The 24,412-nt window shown below is 39.4% G+C and overlaps 1 protein-coding gene across 1 annotated transcript in view; it reads right to left on the bottom strand.

Moving 5' to 3' along the window:
* Positions 1–19,783, bottom strand: part of HDHD2 (haloacid dehalogenase like hydrolase domain containing 2) — a 41,700-nt gene extending 21,917 nt beyond the window's left edge. Inside the window, exons 1-4 of the mRNA XM_049620145.1 lie at positions 19,161–19,783; positions 10,303–10,413; positions 6,461–6,669; positions 2,174–2,258 (exon numbers count right to left, since the gene is read on the bottom strand). Coding sequence (XP_049476102.1) covers positions 2,174–2,258; positions 6,461–6,669; positions 10,303–10,403 — 395 coding nt within the window. The 5' untranslated portion in view covers positions 10,404–10,413; positions 19,161–19,783. The remainder of the gene's footprint in view (positions 1–2,173; positions 2,259–6,460; positions 6,670–10,302; positions 10,414–19,160) is intronic.
* Positions 19,784–24,412: the final 4,629 nt, after the last annotated feature.

Genomic DNA, 24,412 nt, shown 5'->3' with positions numbered 1-24,412 from the left:
GCAACATGGCATAGCCATGGTTCTCCAGCAAATATAGTAAATGGATACTGAGCAGCTATAAAAAGTGGGTTCATTCCTTTTAGACAAAGGCTTGACCATCACAGTGACTAAGAAAGTCACAAATAAAAGTGCACAAGTAGCCATAGGTTCCATTAACTGAGGTTCTAAAATTAATGCTCATACAGGGGAAGAAGGTGGATGTTCCCAAAGTGCTAGTTTTGGCCATAAAGACTGTCCATGAGAACATCCACTTCCAAGATCAACAGCAAAAAATGTGCCCAGATGTGTGAACCCTGTAGTGAATTTTAAAGTTTCTAAAAACATTCTGATTCTTAGACATCTACATCAAGAAATGAATTCTACATCAAGTATACATTATAATGATTCTTGCAGATCTCTGTACTAGAAAGAAAATGATGTCTTTATGGCATTCTTTGTAATTAAATACCAAAAATTTACCAAGCTATTAAAAGTTTTTTAACAAGTTCAGTGTAACCTGATGCAATATTTACAACTACTTAGCTCGTCATAAATTCAAAGGCAAATTACACTGTTTAATGGTTTGACAAGAAATAAAAGACAAGATGAAAAATGAAAAATCTATGAAAAATGAAAAATTCAAGGAAAAAGATCGATCTCACTCTAGAGCAGATTTGCGGGTAAATTCTGATACAATTTATCTTAGGAAGTATGAGAACCAGTATGCCGTCTTCTTTTTGAAGCAGCAGTGAAAAGTTCACGTAAAAAAATGGACACACAAGTGAAGGTTTATAACATTTTCCGTGTTGTTATGTCCCCCCATTTCTACCAACAGCCTTTGGAACACCCCCACCTAGACACCCCAAAGGCCCAATAGCCCCAACCTAAACTTATCACCTCCTGAACCCTAACTGGGAGTGTTCTGTCACATGTGCTCACATTAGAAATCTGGACATTTTCCTTGACTCACTGGTCTTCCTCACCTCCTTAACCCAACCATCCATCAAGTCATGTCAACACTACCTAAATCTGCTTCTTCATTTCTATTGCCACCATCCCAGTTCAGACTACCATTATCACTTATCAAATAATCTCTGAAAGTGTGGCCAAATGTGTCAACTTTTCTTGATAGCCTAGATTGTCATTGGAGGAAGAATCACATGTACTGTTTTTGGAGCGTTAGCCTGGATGATATCTTCCTCAGAGAATAGCACAGTCAATGGAGAATCACAGAAATGATAATAAAACATAAAACTGAAACTATGCCCCATGGGATTGACGAGGTTAAAACGAGCAGAAAGTTTAAATCTTGTTTTTCAGAGAACTGTTGCCCCTTAATCAGCTATTTTGTCTTTTCAGATCCCACTAACAAATCCACTAGCTGTCTCTGCAGAAGCTTGGACTCAAGGTCATCTGATATGGTTCCAGTCTATGGACAAGCAAAGCCCTGCACTCCTTACTTAAGATAATGAGCCCAAGACCCCATTCAGTTTATACCAGTTCTCAGAGCATGCCCATAGCCCCTTCTTCTCTTTGTCCTAAGATAACCTCCTGATGTCAGGGGCTGAATTTTGCCTTATTCTGGGGTTAAATCTCCACCCCAAAGTGAACATGGGATATGTCACATATATGTTTGCTCAGTGATCACGCTCCATCTTTCCTCATGAATACTCATGTAAGTTTCCCTGCCCTTTTCATCAATATTTATGTAATCTTAACCCCTATGATTACAAAACACTTGTTCTCTACCTCTCTGGGGAGGCAGATTTGAGGTTTGTCCTCTAGTCTCCTCCTCCGGCTGCCTCTCGAATAAGCTTTCCTTGCTGCAAACCTGTATCTCAGTGATTGGCTTTGCTTCCCATCGAGCAGGTGGACTTGGGTTCCATTACAAAATTGCTAGCTTCAGAGTTGCAATTTTATTATGAATTTCTGCCCGAGGATATTGATTCTACAAACCAGAAAAACCCCAAAGATCATCACCACTTTTTAACATATTGATTATTTTTAAAAAACTAAGCAAGCAGTAAGCAATGTGATTTAATGTTGATCTTGAAGTGATCTTGAAGATATCTATCGTCATGTACAATTTGGGTGGCCAGAAAGTAAAATATATCTATAACCTGACATGACAGAGAATAAGGAAGGGAAGAGAGTAGTATATGATCAGATGAAAAATAAATAGCTGAAGACTTACCGGAATGCTTGATTCAGAATTTGATAATGGAAATGTTCTGGTGCCAGTCCTATGACCACAGCGTTAGGATCGCTTGTTTGTATTCCTGGGAAAGGAAAAATATGTAATTGTTGAAAAATGCAATTAACAGTAATGATACATTTTATAATAAAATAGCTTTAGTCAATCAAATACAAATTTTTACTGTAGCCATAATCTGAAATTTAAGAGATTATCCTGCCCAATGTACTTTGGAAGTATAAATAATACTTAAAGAAAAGGGTCTTCTAGTGTTTTTGCATATTCCTTTTGCATGGTGTTACAGCTACTCCGTAACTAGAAGATCTCCACACAAACTTGTAACTTCATGTTCTCGAACAAGTGACAATTTCTAACTTTAAAAAGCTTTGCTGATTACAATCAACAAGAACAGTCATGAGTTCTCTATGAGCTATCAGATCAATAGCAACTGATGAGGAACTGAAAGTCTAAGAGGCAAGGGAAATTAGACTTTCTAATTGACACAGTTGAGGCTAACACATTTGTGATAAATATGGAATGTAGATTCATTCTATAGTTTCCTACTGAAATGCCTAATTTAGTTTTAGTTCCACAAATATTAATGTATAATTAAAGCATGTTTAAGGCCTTGGTATCTGATAACAGAACTTCAGATATGAGAACCAAATGAGTACATTCACCATCGCAATTAGTAAAAGACTGATTAAAGGTCCTGTGGATTATCCACATACCAATTCCTATTCGCCTTTCTCATTCCCTGTCTTGAACCATGTGCATCATCGAGTCCACCAAAATGTGAGGGGAAGAAATAGAAAGAGCAGATACCCAAGGTTTCCAATTTCCTCCTTACTGGTAGCCCCGAATGTAGAGTAATTCAGAAATGGTAGTACAACATCCTCTGAGCATTGTTTGTCACTGCTTCTAGACCTTTGCGGTGGAAAAGCAAATAACGTGTATTTTTTAAGAGAACAAGGGAGTTGTTAATGATATTTTAAATTCAAAATTAGTAATACATAGCTTATTTGTTGTTATATTTGTATCTCTTTTCACTTACACATAAAATTTTGGGTACTACCAATATTAGCATGATTACTACTTTGCTTTAAACATAACAGTATTGGGGCGCCTGGGTGGCTCGGTCGGTTAAGCGTCTGACTCCGGCTCAGGTCACCATCTCACGGTCTGTGAGTTCGAGCCCCGCGTCGGGCTCTGTGCTGACAGCTCAGAGCCTGGAGCCTGCTTCCGATTCTGTGTCTCCCTCTCTCTCTGACCCTCCCCCATTCATGCTCTGTCTCTCTCTGTCTCAAAAATAAATAAACATTAAAAAAAAAAAAACAGTATCAAAAAAAATAAATAAAATAAAAAATAAACATAACAGTATCTGGGCGCCTGAGTGGCTCAGTCAGTTAAGCATCCGACTTTTGATTTCAGTTCAGGTCATGATCTCATGGTTCGTAAGTTCAAGCCCCTCAATGGACTCTGCAGGACAGCGCAGAGCTTTCTGGGATTCTCTCTCCCCCTCCCTCTCTGCCCCCACGCATGCTCTTTCTCTCTCAAAATAAATAAATATTAAAAAAAATAATAATAACAGGGGTGTCTGGGGGGTGCAGTTAGTTAAGCGTCCAACTCTTGGTTTCAGCTCAGGTCATGATCTCATGGTTTGGGAATTTGAGCCCCATACTGAGTTCTAAGCTGACCGCACGGAGCCTGCTTGGGATTCTCGCTCCGTCTCTCTCTGCCCCTTCCCCACCCTCTCTCTTTCTCAAAAATAAATAAAAATTAAAAAAAAAAATAATCGTAGGGGCACCTGGGTGGCTCAGTAGGTTTAGCATCCGGCTTTGGCTCAGGTCATGATCTCACAGTTCATGAGTTCGAGCCCACGTCAGGCTCTGTGCTGACAGGTCAGAGCCTGGAGCCTGCTTCAGATTCTCTCCTGCTCTCTCTGCCCCTCCCCCAATCATACTAGGTCTTTCTGATTCTCTCAAAAATAAACAAATATTAAAAACAAAATAATACTAGCCAACATTACTAATAACACTAAGGCTACTAAATGCAGTTGACAATTTCTTTGCAGTTCTTTTACCCTTAGAATTTATCCCACTATGAACAAAGAGTAAAAATATTGTATTTTAAAGTCACTTGAAGTGCTTCTTTTCTCTAAGTGGGTATGAACTTGATTGCAGAGTTAAGTTTGTTTCTATTTGATTTTAGTTTTCAGGGACTGGCTTCTTTTTGAACTGTCTTTTAAATATACAAATATATACACAGTTCCAAAGGCAAAGCTATATAACAAGATACTTGTAGAGCAGTCTTGTCTCTCTCTTTTTTTTTTTTTTTTTTAACGTTTATTTATTTTTGAGACAGAGAGAGACAGAGCATGAACAGGGGAGGGACAGAGAGAGAGGGAGACACAGAACCAGAAGCAGGCTCCAGGCTCTGAGCTGTCAGCCCAGAGCCCGACGCGGGGCTCGAACTCATGGACCGCGAGATCGTGACCTGAGCCGAAGTCGGACGCTTAACCGACTGAGCCACCCAGGCGCCCCATGCAGTCTTGTCTCTTAATCCCTTTCTCCCTCCCTCCCCCTTTAGGTAACCAGTTTTCCATTTCCTATTTATCCTTCTTTAGCTTCCTTTCACAAATATGAAATATATATACATATATACATATGTATACATATATACACACATATATACATATATTTCATATATACATGTGTGTTTGTGTGTATACATATATATCCATTTCCCTCTCATTTTCTTACACAGAAAATACATCAGATTTTCTATACCTTACTTTTTTCACTTAATATATCCTATGAAGGCCACTCCTTATCAGGAGATAGAATTTGCCCTTATTTTTTAGGCATTCCATTTTTTGTGGACATATCATAAATTTAACCAATGAGCCCCTTCTAATAACATTTGGGTTGTTTCCAATCTTTTGTTATTTCAAATAAGGCCAAAATGAACAACTTTGTAGGTCATTGTGTATTTTTGTAACTATCTCTTAGGGGCAGATTCCTACAAAGGGCAGTTCTGCCTCAGATGTGATTTTGCTAGCTATTGCCAAATTCCTCTCCATAGAAGGTATACCATTTTATATTCCTGCCAGCATTCAGATCCTTTTAATAAATGTATTTTTAAAAAATGTTTACTTATGTATTTTGAGAGACAGAGAGAGAGGGAGAATCCCAAGAAGGCTCCACGCTGTCAGCACAGAGCCCAATGCAGGGCTCTAACTCATGAACCGTGAAATCACGACCTCAGCCGAAATCAAGAGTTGAACACTTCACTTGAGCCACCCAGGCGCCCCAATAAACGTATTTTCTATTTAATTCAGCCAAAGCTGGCTTCTGTTTCTTATAAATAACAACTGTTTGATACACTGGTCTATCTCCTGATGGGACAACTTTTGAGATTTAGCCTACCTATATATGCATGCTGAATTTCCCTAATCATTATCTGTAAAGCCATCATATGGTTTTATAATGAGGTATTTATATACCCATTTTTCTATACTGTGTCATTTCACTCTGAGTATCATTTATAAAAAGAAGGAATGTGACAAAGCTTCATAAAACCAGGATATTTTCCCAGAGTCTGTTAAGTTTTCCAACGAAAAAAGTTTAATCTTCTAAAAACTTCACTATACAGAATGAGATCAATTTTTTTCACAATATTATTAAGATTTATTCATCAGTCTCAAAAACCATGCCCATCATAAATATAAATTCCCCATAATCAATCATTTTTAAGTGGAATCAGATTAGTTCTATTAACACAAATTGAAATAAAATGTAAGATTCCAATATCTATCTTTAAGTAAGTAGATCTTGAGTTTATCTCATTTAATCAAATTAATAGGGTGGCTCCTGATTTGAGGATTATAATATGCAAAATGATTTTGACCTGTGGTTTTTCAAACTGTGGGCCATGATCCATTTAGCAGATTGTGAAACTAATCTGGAGGGTTCTAAGCAGCATCAAATTCAAACAAACAAGTAAGTAAACCAAACAGAAAACAAAGGACACCTTATAGAGTAAGCATTGTTTAACATACATAAACACAAACATAGATGTACTGGGTTACTACATATTGTATTATTGTGGAGTGTGTCAAAACAGGTTTGAGAAACATGAATTTAGATTCAAACTTTTGACCATTTCAATAATAATAATAAGAGGAAGTCTGGGGGAAAAACAAACACTTGTAAAAGTCCAGTTTTAAGACTGATTTATAAGCAAATATGAAGAACCAATTTCTGTATCTTTCCAAATTTCCTGTACCTTTGAAATCAGGTAGTGCCCGGTCATCTACTAGCAGCATGGGTCGAACCTGTTTCTGCTCTACTAAATTTCTGGCTGCAGTCAGAGAAGTGAATATTTCATCTTCAGAGATATCAAACTCCAATTTTTTCAACCTTTCCAATAGGTCTTGCTTGCTCTCTTTGGTTGTATTGGTCACAAACCTAACCATTACAGAAGTACCACGTAACCTGGGAAAGCAAAATTCAGATGTCAATAGGCAGCTTTTACATTCTAGCCCCATACAACCTAATTTGGTAGCACTTGCCAAAGGTCAGAAAATGAACGGTAAGTCACCAAGTAAATGTTTTTATGGCAGATAAGCTTTTCTGTAATCTACCTAGATTTTTTTTTTTTGAGAGAGAGAGAGAGAGAGAGAGTGAGATGGGTGGGGGGGGGGGGGTGGGGTGGGGGGGGGAGAGAGAGAGAGAGAGACGGGGAGGAAGAGAGGAAGAGAGAGAGAGAGAGAAAGAGAGAATCTTAAGCAAGCTCCATGCTCAGCACAGGGCTCCATCCCACAACACTAGAATCATGACCTGAGCCAAAATCCAGAGTTCGACATTCAACCAACTGAGCCCCTCAGGCGCCCCTCTCCCCAGAGACGTCCTATGGACCGCTTAATCTCCAAAGGCTGCAAAGTCAAATTGTAAAAGCTATGTTTACCTTTTTGAGGGCCTTCAATAACTAAGTTTTACCGCAGGGTTTTAGTAAAGAAGTGAAAAAAAAAAAACAAAGCTCCGTAACTACTATACTCTCAGATTATGAGAGATAAAGTTATTGTAGAGATTGTGTGCCAGGGCAAATTTCTCTCAAAGACGGGACAATAGAGGCCAGCAGAAGTTCGGTGACTGCTCTGCTTTGCACAGCTGGGTGCCAGCGGAGCTCAGATGAGACGGAACTCTGATCCATGTTCTGGTACAACTTCTGATCTACACTAAGAGAACAGGGGATACCTCAGAATGTTTTTTCCTCCTTCCTAGTCAATTAGAGACTGGTAGACCCCCATGTGTTACTAAGTTAAGAAACAGAAACTATCTAGAATGCTCAAAGACATATTCCAGTTTTACACACTGAAATGTGTTTTCCCCTTGAACTATCTACATACAGGATTGTTTTGATTCCATGATCTGCTTTTGGAACCTAAACTGGCAATCAGGTACCAGAAAGAGAATTCATGAAAGCTTTCTTTAAAAATAAAAATTATTTTCTTGGTCCTACAGTATTCTATTTTATTTTTTAAAGTTTACTTATTTATTTTGAGAGAGAGAGAGAAAGAGAGAACCCCAAGCAGGCTCTGCATTGTTAGCACAGAACTTGACACAGGGCTTGAACTCACGACTGTGAGATCATGACCTGAGCAGAAATCAAGAGTCAGACCCTTAACTGACTGAGCCACCCAGGTGCCGCAGCTCTACAATATTTTAATCTAAAATCTAAAAATAATTTTAATTTAGCAAAATTTAAAATTTTATATTAATACCCTGTTGATTTTTATTTTATGCCTATCTTGAATGGACATAAAATGTAATAGCACTAACCACAATTAAAAAATTTTTTTAATGTTTATTTTTGAGAGAGAGAGAGCACAAGCAGGGGAGGGGCAGAGAGAGAAGGAGACACAGAATCTGAAGCAGGCTCCAGGCTCTGAGCTGTCAGCACAGAGCCCGACGCGGGGCTCGAATTCACAGACCGCAAGATCATGACCTGAGCCGAAGTCGGATGCTCAGCCAACCAAGCCACCCAGGCGCCCCAGCACTAACAATTTAAAAGAAGCAACCGTATAAGTCAGAAAAAATCCTTTTAAGTATTCACCCAAAGAACATTAAATAAATCTGCATGATTAAATGGTTCACTGTAATCATGATTAACTGTATAATATCTGTGTGATAGCTCTTCTGAAAAACATATTAAATTTATCTCTCAAAAGAAACTGATTACTTCAACACAACTATTATTAACATAATTAAAAATGAACAAGTTCAAGTTGTGAAATTACCACATCACTTTTAATGAGGATTTTTAAAAAACTTTTCTTTTTACTAGTCCCTCAATTTCCCTTAGTCTGTTTGTTTCCATAGAAACCAAAACCAGGGGTGTCTAGGTGGTTCAGTCAGTTGAGTGCCTGACTCTTGATTTCGGCTCAGGTCATGATCCCAGGGTCATGGGACCAAACATGGAGCCTGCTTGGGATTCTCTCTCTCCCTCTGCCTCTCTCCCCAGCTCACCTTCTCTCTCTAAAATTGAAAGAAAGAAAGAAAGAAAGAAAGAAAGAAAGAAAGAAAGAGAGAAAGAGAGAAAGAGAGAAAGAAAAGAAAAAAAGGAGGGAGAGGAAAGGAGGGAGAGGAAAGGAGGGAGGGAGGGAGGGAGGGAGGGAGGAAGGAAGAAACCAAAACCAGAAGTGACACAGTATAGTGATTTCTTTGGGATGGAAACCCCCTAGTGCCAGTAAGAAAACAACTTGTAGGCTCCTGTCCCCCCAGACTGGCAGGCTCACAGTTTATGAGCTACTTAGAGATGTCACTCATTGTTCACCAGAAAGAAAAAGATTTTGCTTTCAATCCAGAGTAGAAAGCTCATCATTATGGCAGTAAAAGCTCTTGGCTTTGATCATGTTGTCCATGTATAATGAACATCATGACTTTAACTAAACTGATAGATTCCAACTGAACCCTAGCAGATTATACCAGGCTCTTCATGTCTGGTGTTTCCCCAGATGGAAAATAAGCTCCTTGAGAATACAAAATCCGTGTCAATCTTTTGCTCTAATACCTGGCACTGTGACACTAGTCACTAGATTTTCTGAATAACAGCACATTCTTGAATATTTTAAGGTTGGAAAATGATAAGCACCACATGCTAAGTATTGCTGATTTTTGAAAACTTCCCTAAATTATTTTAAAAGGAAGGTACTTAGCATTATTAGCTCTGTCATGTGGCGGAGTATTTTTTTTTCAGAACTCAGAAGCAAACATTCACATTCAGTTCACTCTAACAAGCTTTTACCATAGCCTCAACTTGTATGTAGACTTGTGTTAAATACTGTGGTTGATACATCAGAAATAGAAGATAGTCTCTAACCTTCGAAAGCATTAAATTAGTTGATGGAAATAAATATAAAACTTCAAGTCTCAGGGCACTGGGTAGCTCAGTCGGTTAAGCGTCCGACTTCAGCTCAGGTCATGATCTCACAGTCCGTGGGTTCGAGCCCCGCGTTGGGCTCTGTGCTGATAGCTCAGAGCCTGGAGCCTGCTTCAGATTCTGTGTCTCCCTTTCTCTCTGCCCTCTCCTGCTTGTGCTCTATCTCTGTCTCTCTCTCAAAAATAAGTAAATGGTAAAAAATAATAATAATAATAAAATAAAATAAAAACTTCAAGTCTCTTAACTAAATGTTACTTGGTGAGCTGCACACTCAATGCAAGGTCTTGGGTGAAGGGGGAGAGGGCAGAACTACGCCTCTGTGTATGTGTGTGTGTTTCACTTTGTGATTCCAGAATTCATTTGTGATTTTTCCAATGCTATTTATTCCAGATTATTTAGAATCTTGAGTTTTCATTCCCAAATTTACATTACTGACTTAGATAAAGCCACACATACACAAAGAACAAAAAGACTAGATTGAAAGGCCAAACCTAATAAAGGTTTAGAACACAAGCGTTTGGAGGCTATTACAGTGCATACATCTTCTAGCTAAACCCAAGGCAGTTCCTGTATATCTGGTAAGCTGGGAAAGTGCCATCTTAAGGCCATCCATTTAGCTAATGATCTGCCTTGGTAAAATGGCACTTACAAACATATTTGTCAGCTGAACCTGGAGAATAGCTTGCCTTTTAAGAGCTTCCTGTGCGCCTGGCACAGCTGCATCTTCAATGTGAAGTGTGCCATTGAGATCCACCAAAACAGCTTTTAACGCACGGCGTGCTGCCATCTTTCATTCCCTAGGAGAGAGCAAATGAAATTAAAAATACAGTTTAGGAAACAATGGACAATTAAAAACTGGTAAGTCTTCAAAAATATCATTTATATCCAGAAAGATACTGCTTAGTGTTACGCTGCTGCTCTTCTGGAAGAAAATGTGTTTTTAAAAATCAAAAATCCAAAATTTTGTCCATAGACTTTTACAATGGTTAGGTTTTTTGTTTTTGTTTTTTTTTAATCTTGAATTAAAACCATAGGAAGGGGAATGCTAAAAGAGAAGTTACCATTTACTTTCAGATTTCTTACATTAACTTTTTGGTGGAACAATTCATTCATTTATTTTTAAATATGAGCAAATGTACTCTGAGGATGAGTGGATGGAAGCCCTAAATCATTGGCAAAATCTTTCTCATCTTTTGTTATATACAATGAAAATGTTCTAATCGCCCATCTCCACCATTATATTCTGATACGGCCTATGTGGTCAAGGAGCTACCAGTATTTACAGATTACTGAAGAGGAAATTTCAAGTTAGTTTAGTAATTTTAGTCAGGGGATGTTTTCCTTACCTTAACCACATCCAACTTTCCTTTTGTGTATTTTCCCCTTTAATTTGTTTATTATGAGCTACATCATTTATACAGAGGAGCATGAAAGAGATGCATGGTTCAAAAATAACAGAGTAGAGGGGCACCTGGGTGGCTCAGTTAGCTGAGTGTCTGACTCTTGGTTTCGGCTCAGCTCATGATTCTTAGGTTCGAGCCCCATGTGAGGTTGTGCGCTGGCAGCACGGGGCCTGCTTGGGATTCTCTCTTCATCTTTCTCTGCCCCATCCCTGCTCATGCTCTCTCTCAAAATAAATAAAAAAAACTTAAAAAAATAAAAAAGAGGAAGCTAAAGAAAAGAGGATGGGACTTCATTTTTAGTTTTCTTAAGTGTATTCATTTTTTCTTCCATTTTTTGTTTTTATAATAAAACAATAATATAATATTTCACACATGCAAACAAGTATCAAAGATATCACCCTAAAAATTCCCTGTGGATCCCGTTTGTAGTCAACTGTTCTCCCCTCCACTAACTCCTGGCAACCACTAATGTTTTCTGTGGTTCTGTCTTTTTCAGAATGTCATATAAATACAATCATATAATATGCAGCCTTTTGGGGTGGGTTTCTTTTACTTAGCAAAATGCATTTCAGATCCATCCATGCCTTTGCCAGGATCAATACAGTTTATTCCTCATTGCTGAATAGCATCCCATAATGTGAATATACCACAACTTATCCATTCTCCTGCTGAATTCCACCTTGGTATTTCTGGTTTTCAGTGATCATGAATACAGCAGTTATAAACATTCAGGCACAGGTTTTTGTGTTAATGTAAGTTTCCAATTCATTTAGGTAAATAAATACCTAGGAGTGTGATGCTGGATTCTATGGTAAGCCCAAGTTTCATCTTTAAAGAATGTAGCCAATAAAGATATTTAAAAGAATATGCTACTGGCTCTGAAACCAATTCCAAAAAAAAAAAAAAAAAAAAGAGTTCCAAATATATCTTGAACAATGGCAGAAACTTGTAGTCCCCCACGTTGCCTACTTTGAAAAGTAAATACATATTTGTGGATGAATAAACTCTGGTATGCTTATTTAGAAAAAAATATTGTTGGACTTGGGTTTCCAATAACACAGCTGGCAACACTCCAAATGAAACCTAACAATACTAGATTAAAATATACACACACAACCCTTGAAAAACCTGGGGGTTAGGGATGCTGACTCCTGCACAGTCAGAAATACAGGTATAATTTTTGACCCCCCCCAAACTTAACTACTAATAGCCTACTGTCAACTGGAAGCCTTACTGACAACATAAAAATTGACTAATACACATTTTGTATGTTGTATGTATTATATGCTATATTTTTACAATAAACTAGAGAAAAGAAAATGTTAAGAAAAATCAAAAGGGGGGTGACTGGGTGGGTCAGTCAGTTAAGCATCTGACTCTTGATTTCAGCTCAGATCACGATCTCACGGTTTGTGAGATTGCGCCCCATGTCAGGCTCCGTGCTGAGTGTGGAGCCTGCTTAAGATTCTCTCTTCTTTCTCTGCTCTCCCACTTTGCTCGCACACATGTGTGTGCACGCTCTCTCTCAAAAATAAACATTTAAAAATTTTTTAAAAAGAAAGTCATATAGAAAATACTTTTCATTATACTATATTTATTGAAAAAAATCCCCATATAAGTAGACCAGCACAGTTCAAACCCGTGTTGTTCAAGAGTGTATACATGTATGTATATATATGTGTGTGTGTATATAAGCTTCAAGAAGCAAGGAAGAAAATAAGGAATTCTCAGATCTAAATAAAAGCAAGAAACCAGAAGGTGAGCAAAACACCATTTTGGCCCTAGAGCATCTACCCACACTAGGCTACCTTGATTTCCCCCTCCCTTGGCTCCTTCAGGGTATAAAAGATAAAACTCAGAACCCACCTGAAGAGATAGACCCTCTCAATCTAAAAGCAGAGTCTTCACTATAAGGATGAACCAGAAGTAAACCATCACTGGCACTCCACCCCACATCGTCTCAGTCAGCTACAAGAATATCAGCTGCTATGAAACTTGGCCCAGAGAGTGAAAGGAAGAAAGTGCTACAGCCAGCCCTGGACCATCAGCCAGCCCTGGACCCAGCCTGCAGACATTATCTAAAGACAAGTCCTCAGAGAACCTTCAAGATTTTAATTAGGATGACCTTGACTAGTAGGTGCCTGGCTGAAGCAAATGCAAAACCTCCCCAAATATTACTTTCAGCCCAAACAACAGAGAAATCCCATAAATAAAATAAAATAAAACTCTAAGCATAATGAGCAAGTTGCCTACAGAAACAAGGACCAGAAGGAAGAACGTCCAGAAACAACAATGCACAGAGCAGTCGTACAAGGACTCCTGTGATAATGTAATTATAAGTCACTGGATATGCCTATGTATTTAAAGAATAAAAGCCAAGATTGAAAATCTGTGCAAAAAACCACGAAGAACTACCAATGTACAGATTCAGAAAGCCCAAAGCATTCCCGCAAACCAAATACAAAGAAGTCCATACCTAAACCGCGTACACTGAAGGCAAAGAAAGGATGTTGAAGGCAGCCAAGGGAAAAGACACATTACTTTCAAAGGTGCAGCAGACTGACAGCTGACTTCACACTTGACACAATGCCAGCCAAAACACATTAGAATAAGATTTTCAATGTGCTGAGAGAAAGTAACTGTCAACATACTAATGTATAAAACACCTCACGACTAAGTTGGGTTTATCCTACTACTGGCTTGGTTTCAATTAGAAAACTGATTCCTGTTGTTTACCACGTTAATAGATGACAGAAGTAAAATGATGTTTGATCATGTCAATTCTTGCAGAAAAAGCATTTGATAACATTCAGTACCTATACACACTAAAATACTCTAAGCAACATAAAAATGGAAGGGAACTTCTTTTAGCTGGTAAAGACTATCCAACAAAAAGCCTATAGCCAACATTAGACTCACCAGTAACACACCGGAAACATTTTCTTTGAGATAGGAATAACACAAGGAATAACCACCACTTCCATTTAACAGTGTAAATAATACCCCAGATAGAGCAGTTAAAGCAAGAAAAACAAGGTATAAGAACTGGAAAAGAGCAAACTATTATTATTCAGATATGATTCTATACATAAAAATTCAAGATTTTAAAACAGTAGGAAAGTACAGCAATTAATATTAAAAATCATTATCATTTCTATGTCACCAACGAATAATTAGAAAACTGATTTAAAAATGTTACTTGCAATAGTAGCATAAAATATCAGGTTACCAGGAAAAGTCTAACCAAAGATGTCAACTTTCTTATGGCAAAATTTTAAAACTTCAATGAAAGACACAAAGAAGACCTAAACATACAGAGACACCATTTTCATGGATTAGAACACCCAATGTTGTAAAGAGGTCAGTTTTCCCTATAATGATCTATAGACTCAGTGCAATTTGAATCATTATCTCAAAAGGTGTTTTGTGGAACTTGATAAGCTGGTTCTCAAAGCTATACATCAGTGCGAATGGCCAAAGATAGTCAAGATACTTCAGCCAAGACTGAAGAAGGAAAAGAGGCTGGGACCCTGCTTTACCTAATATCTGGATTTGATTAATGTGGTCTTGTAACTAACTAAGATCTTGTGGTATTAGCACATAATGAGACAAACTGATCACTGGAACAGGAAAAGATTCCCCACTCCATGTGTAGAAACCTGATACAAAAGAGGTAATTTCAGATTAATGAAGAAAGAATGAGGTATTAGAAAACTGAATAACCACAGGAGAAAAAATTAAATTGCACTCCCATATTACATCACACACAATTTTTTTCCCAGGTAGATTAAACAACCACATGTTAAAGGCAAAACTGTGAAACGTTTAGATAGGAGAATATCTTCATGACTTGAGGATAGGAAGGGCTTTTTTAAGATATAAAAAGCACAGACCATAAAGGAAAAGGCAGATAAATTCAATTACTGGAAGAGAGAATTTTTAAAAGTACTGGAAAGAGAGTAATAATATACAGAGTGAGTGAAAAACAAATTTCCGACACATGTGAAAAAGAACCAGAATCCAGGAAATATAAACTTTAAGTATTAAGACAAACAACCTAGTAGAAAAATGGCATAGAATCTCAATATATCCTTTACAAAAGAGCAAATCTGAATAGCAAACAAATGAAGATGTTCAAACCTCATTAGTAATCAGGGAAATACAAATTTAAAGCAGAATGAGATCACTGCAAACAAGAGATTGGCAAGGTTTAAAAGTCTGAAGATATGAAAAGATTTTCAACAGAAACTCCCATATGCTGCTAGTGAGCCAATAAACCAGTATAATCATTTTGGAAACCAGTTTGGAATCACCATACTCTACCACCCAACAATTCCACTCCCAGGTATTATATCCTGGAAAGATTCTTTCCTTCTGTACCATTAGGCTTGAACAAAAATGTCCATAGCAGCACTGTTTGTTAGGAGCCAGAAACTGGAAACAAACAATTCAAATGTCTATCAATAGCAGAATGGGCAAAGAAATAATGGTATATTCATACCCAGAATACAAGCGCTGGAAATGAACAAACTACAGTTATGCGAATCATCCTAGATAACTCTCAGAAATTTACTGGAGTGCAAGAAGCAAGTCACGGAAGAATATCTTCAGTATGGTTTCATATTTCAGCATTCAGAAATAGGTATGCATACAAAGGTGTAAAGAGAAGCAAAGGAATGATTATCACAAGAATCCGGAGAGTGATTTCTTCAGGGGACAGAGAGGAGCTGCAAACTAGGAGCACAAAGGGAGCCTCTAGAGTCTTCTTGACCTAGATGGTGAGTATGTGGGTGTTTTTAATTTTATTAGAACTCTTTAAAACTTACGTGTATGTTTGACAGACTCTTGTGTAGACATATTTCACAATAAAAACAGCCTGTGTATAGTTAATCAATCATTCCTTAGGTATTTAATACAGCTGTAAACAACTAAATTAGTACAGACAATTATTAATACACTCAGCATAACAACCCTCATCCACAAACTATTTTGATTTTAAACAAATCCCTGGTTCTGTCTTTTAAAAAGTTATCTCTGGGGCGAAAAAAGGGGCACAGAAAAAAAAAAAAAAAAAAAAAAAAGATATTAAGAGTTCTGGCTAATCAACATTATCTGTAATTTGTCTTTTTATTAACAGTCTTATACATTATTCTACTTCTGAACTCGATTGTGACCTAAAATGGAGGATTACATCAACAATAGCATCAATTATTACCTACCTGCCAGGGCAAACTGCCAGTCAAAAGACCGGATTGTTCCTACTCTATTTGGATGAGTAACAGTTAAAAGGATTCTTTAATTTAAAATACCCTGCAGCACAAAAGGTAAGGCTACACAAAATAAAGACAAAACATTCTCTTTTTTATACACAGAGGAACCTAAAATTGCTTCTCAAAACTCACCTTTTATGGGAGACATGTAATACTTAATAAAAAATGTTAACTCTGAAGGAGATTATGGAAAAAAATATAAACAAGGCTAGATAAACAACAAAAGAATTGTATTGTTAAAAAAAACAAACAAACAAACCTGTACAACTAGAGCCAGCAAATGGTCATAATAAATACCGATCATTTTAATCCTTATAGAAGCATCCACATAGGCTTAATGTTAACCACAGCATTTAAAAAGCCTATGTTTTCGCTTTCATCAGTTCCACAGAACATACCTTGTAAACTCTAAAATGCTCTCTCTGGAGCATTACGTATTTGACAATGATTGCCTGGGGCCTCGAAGAAAAACGCTGAGGTGACCCACTCAAACCTCAAAATATTCCAGCTCAGTTCACCCTGGTATAGGCCTTGACCACTTCTGCCATGATCTTGTCTGAAACTTCGTCATACTTGTTACTTGAACTATGAGGTAGTGTTTGCTAAAATATAATCGTAAAATAAATGTGTCGCCTCCAAAAGAACTGTAGAGGCTTCACAAGTAGTCCCATGTTTTTGTGTTTATCTTGTGGCCATATCCCACCATCTCCCATAGTTTGAACAGGTTATATATGCAGCATACCTTAGGAAGTCATCAACAACTGAGAACGAATGGCATATATTCAATGCGAAGAAGAAAAGTAAATTCTCTCTCGTGCCAAAAGGAACTCTGCAAGATACTTCAGAAGGACCGCCCCCCTTGAATATCGCGGCGCATCTCAATCTAACAAGCCCTCGTTACCCTCAAAGCTGCTCTTTTCCCTGCAATTCTTGTGAGTGAGTGAATGGCAACCCCAGCAACCCTGATGCGGCCACCAGGCTCTCTCACTCCTTGCTCCCATCCAGTCAAATGCCAAACCATGTCAGTTCTACCTTCTTTGAACCCACTCGCTTTCCTTCATCATTGCTAAAACGATCTTCGTTTTGAAATCGCCTCTCACCTAGCCTATTTCAACAACTTCCTAGATGCCGTCTCTGCTTCAAATCTTATTTCCACCCAAATCCATTCCCTGAAGCGAAGCAGTGCAGTGAATGTTTGAATAGCAGCTCACCAGCTGTGTGAACTTGGGCAATTTTCTTAACCTCTCAGCCTCAGTTTCTATCACTGCTTAAGTAGAAAGATTACACCCACCTGTAACGGTTGATAGGATGATTAAAGAAAGTAATACATGTATTGTGACCAGTGTTCCCCACATGGAAAGGCTGGGTTATGTATCTGGGGGAGGGTACATGATGGATTATCAAGAACTACAAAAATAGTAGTATGATATGATGCAAGGTTGTAAAGCATTAGAATAACTTGAGCATTTGGGAAAACATTTTATACCAAGCCAAGTACATACTTTGGTATGCCATTCAAATCTTGTGTAAATATTTAAACCAGACTTCAATAAACAATTTTCTCCTGGGAGGTTGTGGCTTTTCAATATACGCCTCTTAGACCCCCCCCCCCCCCCCGAGAATACAAATTCTCTTTTCTTCCCAATGTACTTCCGGTAGAAAAGTCTAGAACCACTGTATGCACTCAAAAAATGATACTATTGGGGCGCCTGGGTGGCGCAGTCGGTTAAGCGTCCGACTTCAGCCAGGTCACGATCTCGCGGTCCGTGAGTTCGAGCCCCGCGTCAGGCTCTGGGCTGATGGCTCGGAGCCTGGAGCCTGTTTCTGATTCTGTGTCTCCCTCTCTCTCTGCCCCTCCCCCGTTCATGCTCTGTCTCTCTCTGTCCCAAAAATAAATTAAAAACGTTGAAAAAAAAAATTAAAAAAAAAAATGATACTATTAAATAGTCACTATCCACTTAATCTTCCAATTGATCTGCACTGTCCTCTCAGGATGAAGTCTGAACAATGAACACGGGTGTGCAGAGCCCTGGTTTACCTCTCCAACTTGTCTACTCCCACACCAAAGTTCCATGGCAATCAGGTCGGCCCCAAGGCCTACATTTGCCTCCCTCATCGCTGGACTTTTGTCTGGAACCACTTTTGTTCCCTGACTTCTACCACCCCTGGCCATCACCTACGTCCTCCTTTTCCCTGGCCAACTCCTGCGGTACATAGGTTTCAGATTAGCATTCTTTCCTCTGGCATTCCAGAGTCCAACTCCTCTCCCAGGGCTGGGCCAGGACCTCCCAGCGTGCTCCTTCCTGCTCGGTGCCAACTGTTAAGCTCCGTGAGGAAAGGGGCTGTGTTCCTTTTCCGCTGCACTACTCATCGCTCAATACAGACCTGTGAATTAACTCATGCATGCTGGTCACTAACTGGAAGGATTCCAAAAACAAAGGTCTATCAGCACTAACAACTGCGATTCCATCCCGAGTGGGAAAGGGCCCCAAGACTGGCCACTGCACTCTGGCCCAGTGCAAACTCCAGGACCTGGCCAGACTGACCCACAGGGACGCCAGCTTCAAAATACAGTCCAGGGGCACATTCTGAAGAATGACTACCACACCTGACTCGCGATGTGTCCCAGGGCGACGGACTGCCCCACGCCCCCGGGGCCCGGCCTAAGCTCAAAGAACAGTGCTGCGCGCATGCGCGGTGCCGCCCCCACCCGGAGGGGTGGGGCCGTCCTCACTGAGTGCGCGCGTGGGTTGGTCCGCGGCCCAAGAGGGGGTGGTCTAGGGACGCAACCGGTGTATCCCCGAGCCCTCTCATAAAGAAATGCAGCCTCCATATGGGTGAGTGGTCGCTCGTCCCAGAGCGGCTCCTCACCCCTGCTCCGCACGCCGTCCTCACCAAAGGCCCCGCTACCAGGAAAGTCAGCACAGCCTCGCCGTCCGCAGCGTCCTCGAGACCAGCCCAGGGCGCCAGGCAAGCGGCCGCTGGACACCGGAAACTGGGCCGAGGAGCGCACCGGAAGTCCCTCCTCTCCCTATCTAACTCCGCCCCATCCGCCAGCAGCTCCCTAACCGTTTAGATTGTCCGCTCAGTTCTGCTCCTTCAGCACCTTCCAGAGGGAAAAGTTGTTCTTCACACTCTCACTCTCAAGGGCACGACCAGCCAGCCCCAAATGGAAGAGAAGAAACCAAAACCTCTGCCTTTGCTCAGCAGCTGTGTCCTACAGCACCACTGGTGAACCAAGTATTGAGTACCTTTCTTTGCCACACCCTACCTCGCTCCACTACTTCTTGCCTCTTCTGGAGGGATATCGGAAGTCATCTCCTTGATATTTTCCTTGAAATACTCAGTCTCCGGAGTCATTTCCTGCTTTGCAACCAGAATAGCGTCTGGCACTTGTAGCTGTCTATTAACCACTTCCTTAGGCAGCGAGGTTCCTCTTTTCCTGCATCAGCTATTACAAAACCTTAAGCTGTCAACTCTCGCTCCCTGCCTCTCATCAGAGAGAGCTACCACAGGTCTTGCCTGTCGTCCCTAGGGGAGCAGTTCCTTGAGGTACATGGAACCATGTCCCTCACTGCTCCCCTCCCATGCACATGTTAGGAGGCTCTACTTTGATCCCATTGCTGCCTTTGATTCAAATTAAACTCCTTCAGTGCAGTTGATCATCCTATGCAATCTCTATGAAAAGGACTAAATGAAAGACGTTCTGGAGCAGTCTGACATAATAGGATCACACTCTGGGACCCCTTGACTGGGGACCCATTATGCCAGAACCCATCCAACATCCCCTCTGTCCAGAGCTGCAGTTGGCCATGTTGTGGGCTAGAACACTTTGCTTTGGAAAGTGTTTTCCTCCACACGGGGTCTGAGAGTTGTTTTTGTCTTATTATTCATATTTGCTAAGTCTATTTTCTATGTGAGGACATACTTGAAGGAAAAGAAATTTCCTAGTTTACCCATGAGAACTAAGAGCCGCAACCAGATTAAAACAGCACTGAAGGCTTCTAAGCAAGTGGATAATATATCTATATATTTATATATCTATGTCTATAATATCTATCTACCCAAGACAATCTATATGTTCAATGCAATCCCTACCAAAATAACACCAGCATTCTTCACAGAGTTAGAGCAAACAATCCTAAAATTTGTATGGAACCAGAAAAGACCCTGAATTGCCAAAGCAATCCTGAAAAAGAAAACCAAAGCTGGAGGCATCACAATTCCAGATTTCAAGCTGTATTACAAAGCTCTAATCAAGACAGTATGGTATTGGCACAAAAGCAAACACACAGATTAATGGAACAGAATTGAGAACCCAGAAATGGACCCACAAATGTGGGCCAACTAATCTTTGACAAAGCAAGAAAGAATATCCAATGGAAAAAAGATAGTCTCCTCAGCAAATGACATAGGGAAAACTGGACAGTGACATGCAGAAAAATGAACTTGGACCACTTTCTTACCCCATACACAAAAATAAACTCAAAATGGATGAAAGACCTAACTGTAACACAGGAAACCATCAAAATCCTCGAGGAGAAAACAGACAACTTCTCTGACCTCAGCTGCAGCAACTTCTTACTCCACACGTCTTTGGAGGTGAGGGAAACAAAAGCAAAAATGAATTATTGGGACCACATCAAGATAGAAAGCTTCTGCACGGTGAAGGAAACAATCAGCAAAACTAAAAGGCAACTGATGGAATGGGAGAAGATATTTGCAAATGACATATCAGATAAAGGGTTAGTATCCAAACCTATAAAGAACTTATCAAACTCAACACCCAAAAACCAAACAATCCAGTGAAGAAATGGACAAAAGACATGAATAGACACTTTTCCGAAGAAGACATCCAGGTGGCTAACAGACACATGAAAAAGGCTCAACATCACTCATCATCAGGGAAATACAAATCAAAACCACCGTGAGATACCCCCTCACACCGGTCAGAATGGCTAAAATTAACTCAGATGACAGATGTTCACGAGGATGCAGAGAAAGGGGAACCCTTTTGCACTGTTGGTGGGAATGCAAACTGGTGCAGCCACTCTGGAAAACAGTATGGAGGTTCCTCAAAAAATTAAAAATAGAACTACCCTACGACCCAGCAATCACACTACTAGGTATTTATCCAAAGAATACAGGAGTGCTGAGTCGAAGGGGCACATGCACTCCAATGTTTATAGCAGCACTCTTGACAACAACTAAAGTATGGAAAAAGCCCAGATGTCCATCGACAGATGAATGGATAAAGAAGATGTGGTGTATATATATATACAGTGGGATATTACTCAACGACCAAAAAGAAGAAAATCTTGCCATCTGCAACAACATGGATGGAGCTAGAGTGTATTATGCTAAGTGAAATTAGAGAAAGACAAATTTGATTTCACTCATATGTGGAATTTAAGATACAAAAGAGATGGACATAAGGAAGCAAAAATAATATAAAAACAGAGAGGGAGATAAACCATAAAAGACTCAAGTACAGAGAACAAACTGAGGGTTGCTGGCAGGTGTTGGGTGGAGGGATGGGCTAAATGGGTGAGGGGCATTAAGGAGGGCACTTGTTGGGATGAGCACTGAGTGTAATATATAAGAGATGAATCACTAAATTCTATTCCTGAAAAAATTTAACCCTGGTCTTTAGCAAACCAAAATATTGTGGTAACATTATTTTGGTATTGTAAATTAATTTTTTAAAACTCTGAATTATGAAAAAAATATTTTCTTACTAATGAATTATGAAGTAACATGATAATCTGAACCAAATTTCCTAGTATTTCCTTCTATAAACTTATGGAATCGTTTCCTAAAGGTTAACTAAATTGTCTGTTTACTGTATTATGTAACAAACGTGTTCCAGATAAATATATCTAACCTCAGCAGGGGAAAAAAAAAAAAAAAACTTGCATTTTTCTAAATGTTAACTCTGCCTGCAGTATGGACAGACGGGAGAGGGGCCAAAACATATGCAAGGTAAGAAGCTCCTACAGGGCTACAAAAGAGGTGCTTAAACTAAAATGTGGGGAAACAGACAAACTCAAGAGATCTTATGAGGTAAAATAGAAATTGTTGACAGATTAAATTGCTAAGGGAGAGGAAGGCATCAAGATAATTACTACGTTTCAGGCTTGGGCAATTCAGTAATACAAATAATGGTGTCATTCAAGAGAATGTGGAATTAAACAGGACTAATGGCTTCCTCCTTAAAAGAAAGGAAATAATTTTGCTTGCCAAAGGGCAAGAGGAGTAAAGAAGGGATGGGATATCTAAACAGATGGTAACTACACCTATGGAGGTGAGCACTGCATAATATATAGAACCGTTAAATCACTATGTTGTACACCTGAAAGTAGTAACATTGTATGTCAACTACAGTAATGAAAAACCATTTTCAAAGTTACTGACAAAAAAAAGTGAGGGACTAAATTTGGAAAAGAAAAAGATGGTGTGAAAACCCAATAGGGGAGTGAAGAAGGCAGTGACAGAATTGAAACAAAAACAGTAGGATTATAAAACTCACCTTGATCAATACCCTTAGACACTGCCCACTATGTGTCCCAGGTTCTTGCACAGAATGTTTTCACAATGACTGGCATCTAATGACCAATCAAGGGCCAAGGAAGAGGTTGGCAAAAAATAATTCCATTTTGCTTAGTATCAAAATTTTATTATTGGTAATAACTTTGAAACCATGAGGCACTCAGAAAGTGATTTATTTCACCAAAAACATTTACTTCAGGAGAATATCTCTTTGGCTGAGGTACATCTAGAGTCAAAGGTTAGTGATCTGGAAAAGGTATACATATATACATCACCTGGAGCAGATTTCTGTTCTGAAATAGTTATTGACCAAGTTTGCAGATGAAGCAACCGGAAACAACTGAGGTTGTAGGAAATTTGTCTTGTGATGAAAGGTTCTGCTTGGCGTATTAGAAATATCCTGCTTCCCACTCTTTTTACTATTCAAATATATATTGCTTTCAAGTCATTTCATAAGTACATATACACTCGTGACAGCATATACCTATAGACCGCAGATCACATTGCCTACTCTATATACTCTTTTTTAAAGATAACTTTTTTACCAGTGTCTTGATAACTTAAGAGTTTTGTGGAAGTGCCTTAGGAAGGGTGACAAGAGTAGGGTGGAGGTGAAACAATGGGCCTGGGACCCTAACTCTGCTTCAACTAGAAATAAATGGACTGCTCCTATCTGTTGTAGATAATGGAACATTACAGTTGTGTTCTCCCTTTTGCAATCTGGTTCTACCATTAACAAATTTGAAAACCACTGTACTTAATTAAGGTTTAGGGTATGGATTTGGTTAACATGTATATACTTGAGCCAAGATCCTTCATGACAGGTCAGAGGTGTACAGACACGGAATACATAAGGACCATAAACATGGATATGTGGAGTCTAGAACAATCACCAATTGCTAATACTGAGAATGGCTAAGGGAGAGGACGTAGGCAGGCAAGCAGACACTGAAGTTATTGTCAACTAAATGAGAGACTATGGTTACTGAATCACAGCTGCTCTGGGGAAATCGGGGCTAACCTGTGAACGCTTACAGACCTGCCTTCAAGGGCACTGAAGCTAGAATCGCATTAAGTGGCCTCCAGAGATGAAATATTTTGATGTTCAGTGCTTCACTTTCCTCAGAACCACTTTGCTACGGAATACTCTGATCCTGCCCTGCTGTGACTGCTCTCCAACAGACCGTGAACTCGGGCAGTGCCCTGCCACTAAATGAGCGTGAAGTTGTGCTGTAAAGTTTTACACGAGAAATGGCATCAGGTCAAGGTCTCTTTTTTTCTTTCCTTTAAAAATTCTGTACAGCCTCGGAGTGCTCTCAAACAACTGCATCTTTTGAATCTGTCCAGTGGATTAAACTTGGGCTCCAGCATCGGATCTTCGTAAGGCCAAAAGAACACTGCCTCTAACTTATGTTATATGTTAGTTACTCACATGAGCCAGATAATCAACTACGAATCCCAGGTACATCTTTTCAGTTCAGCTGCGAGCCTGCGGCCCAAAGATCATCTAATTCAGGCATGGCCAACAGGCATTCAATACCTGCTCCAAAGTTCTAGAAGTAACTTAAGTCATG

Source organism: Panthera uncia, assembly GCF_023721935.1.
Source record: "Panthera uncia isolate 11264 chromosome D3 unlocalized genomic scaffold, Puncia_PCG_1.0 HiC_scaffold_8, whole genome shotgun sequence".
NCBI classification, from domain to species: domain Eukaryota; kingdom Metazoa; phylum Chordata; class Mammalia; order Carnivora; family Felidae; genus Panthera; species Panthera uncia.
This window is presented reverse-complemented; position numbering and strand designations above follow the sequence as displayed.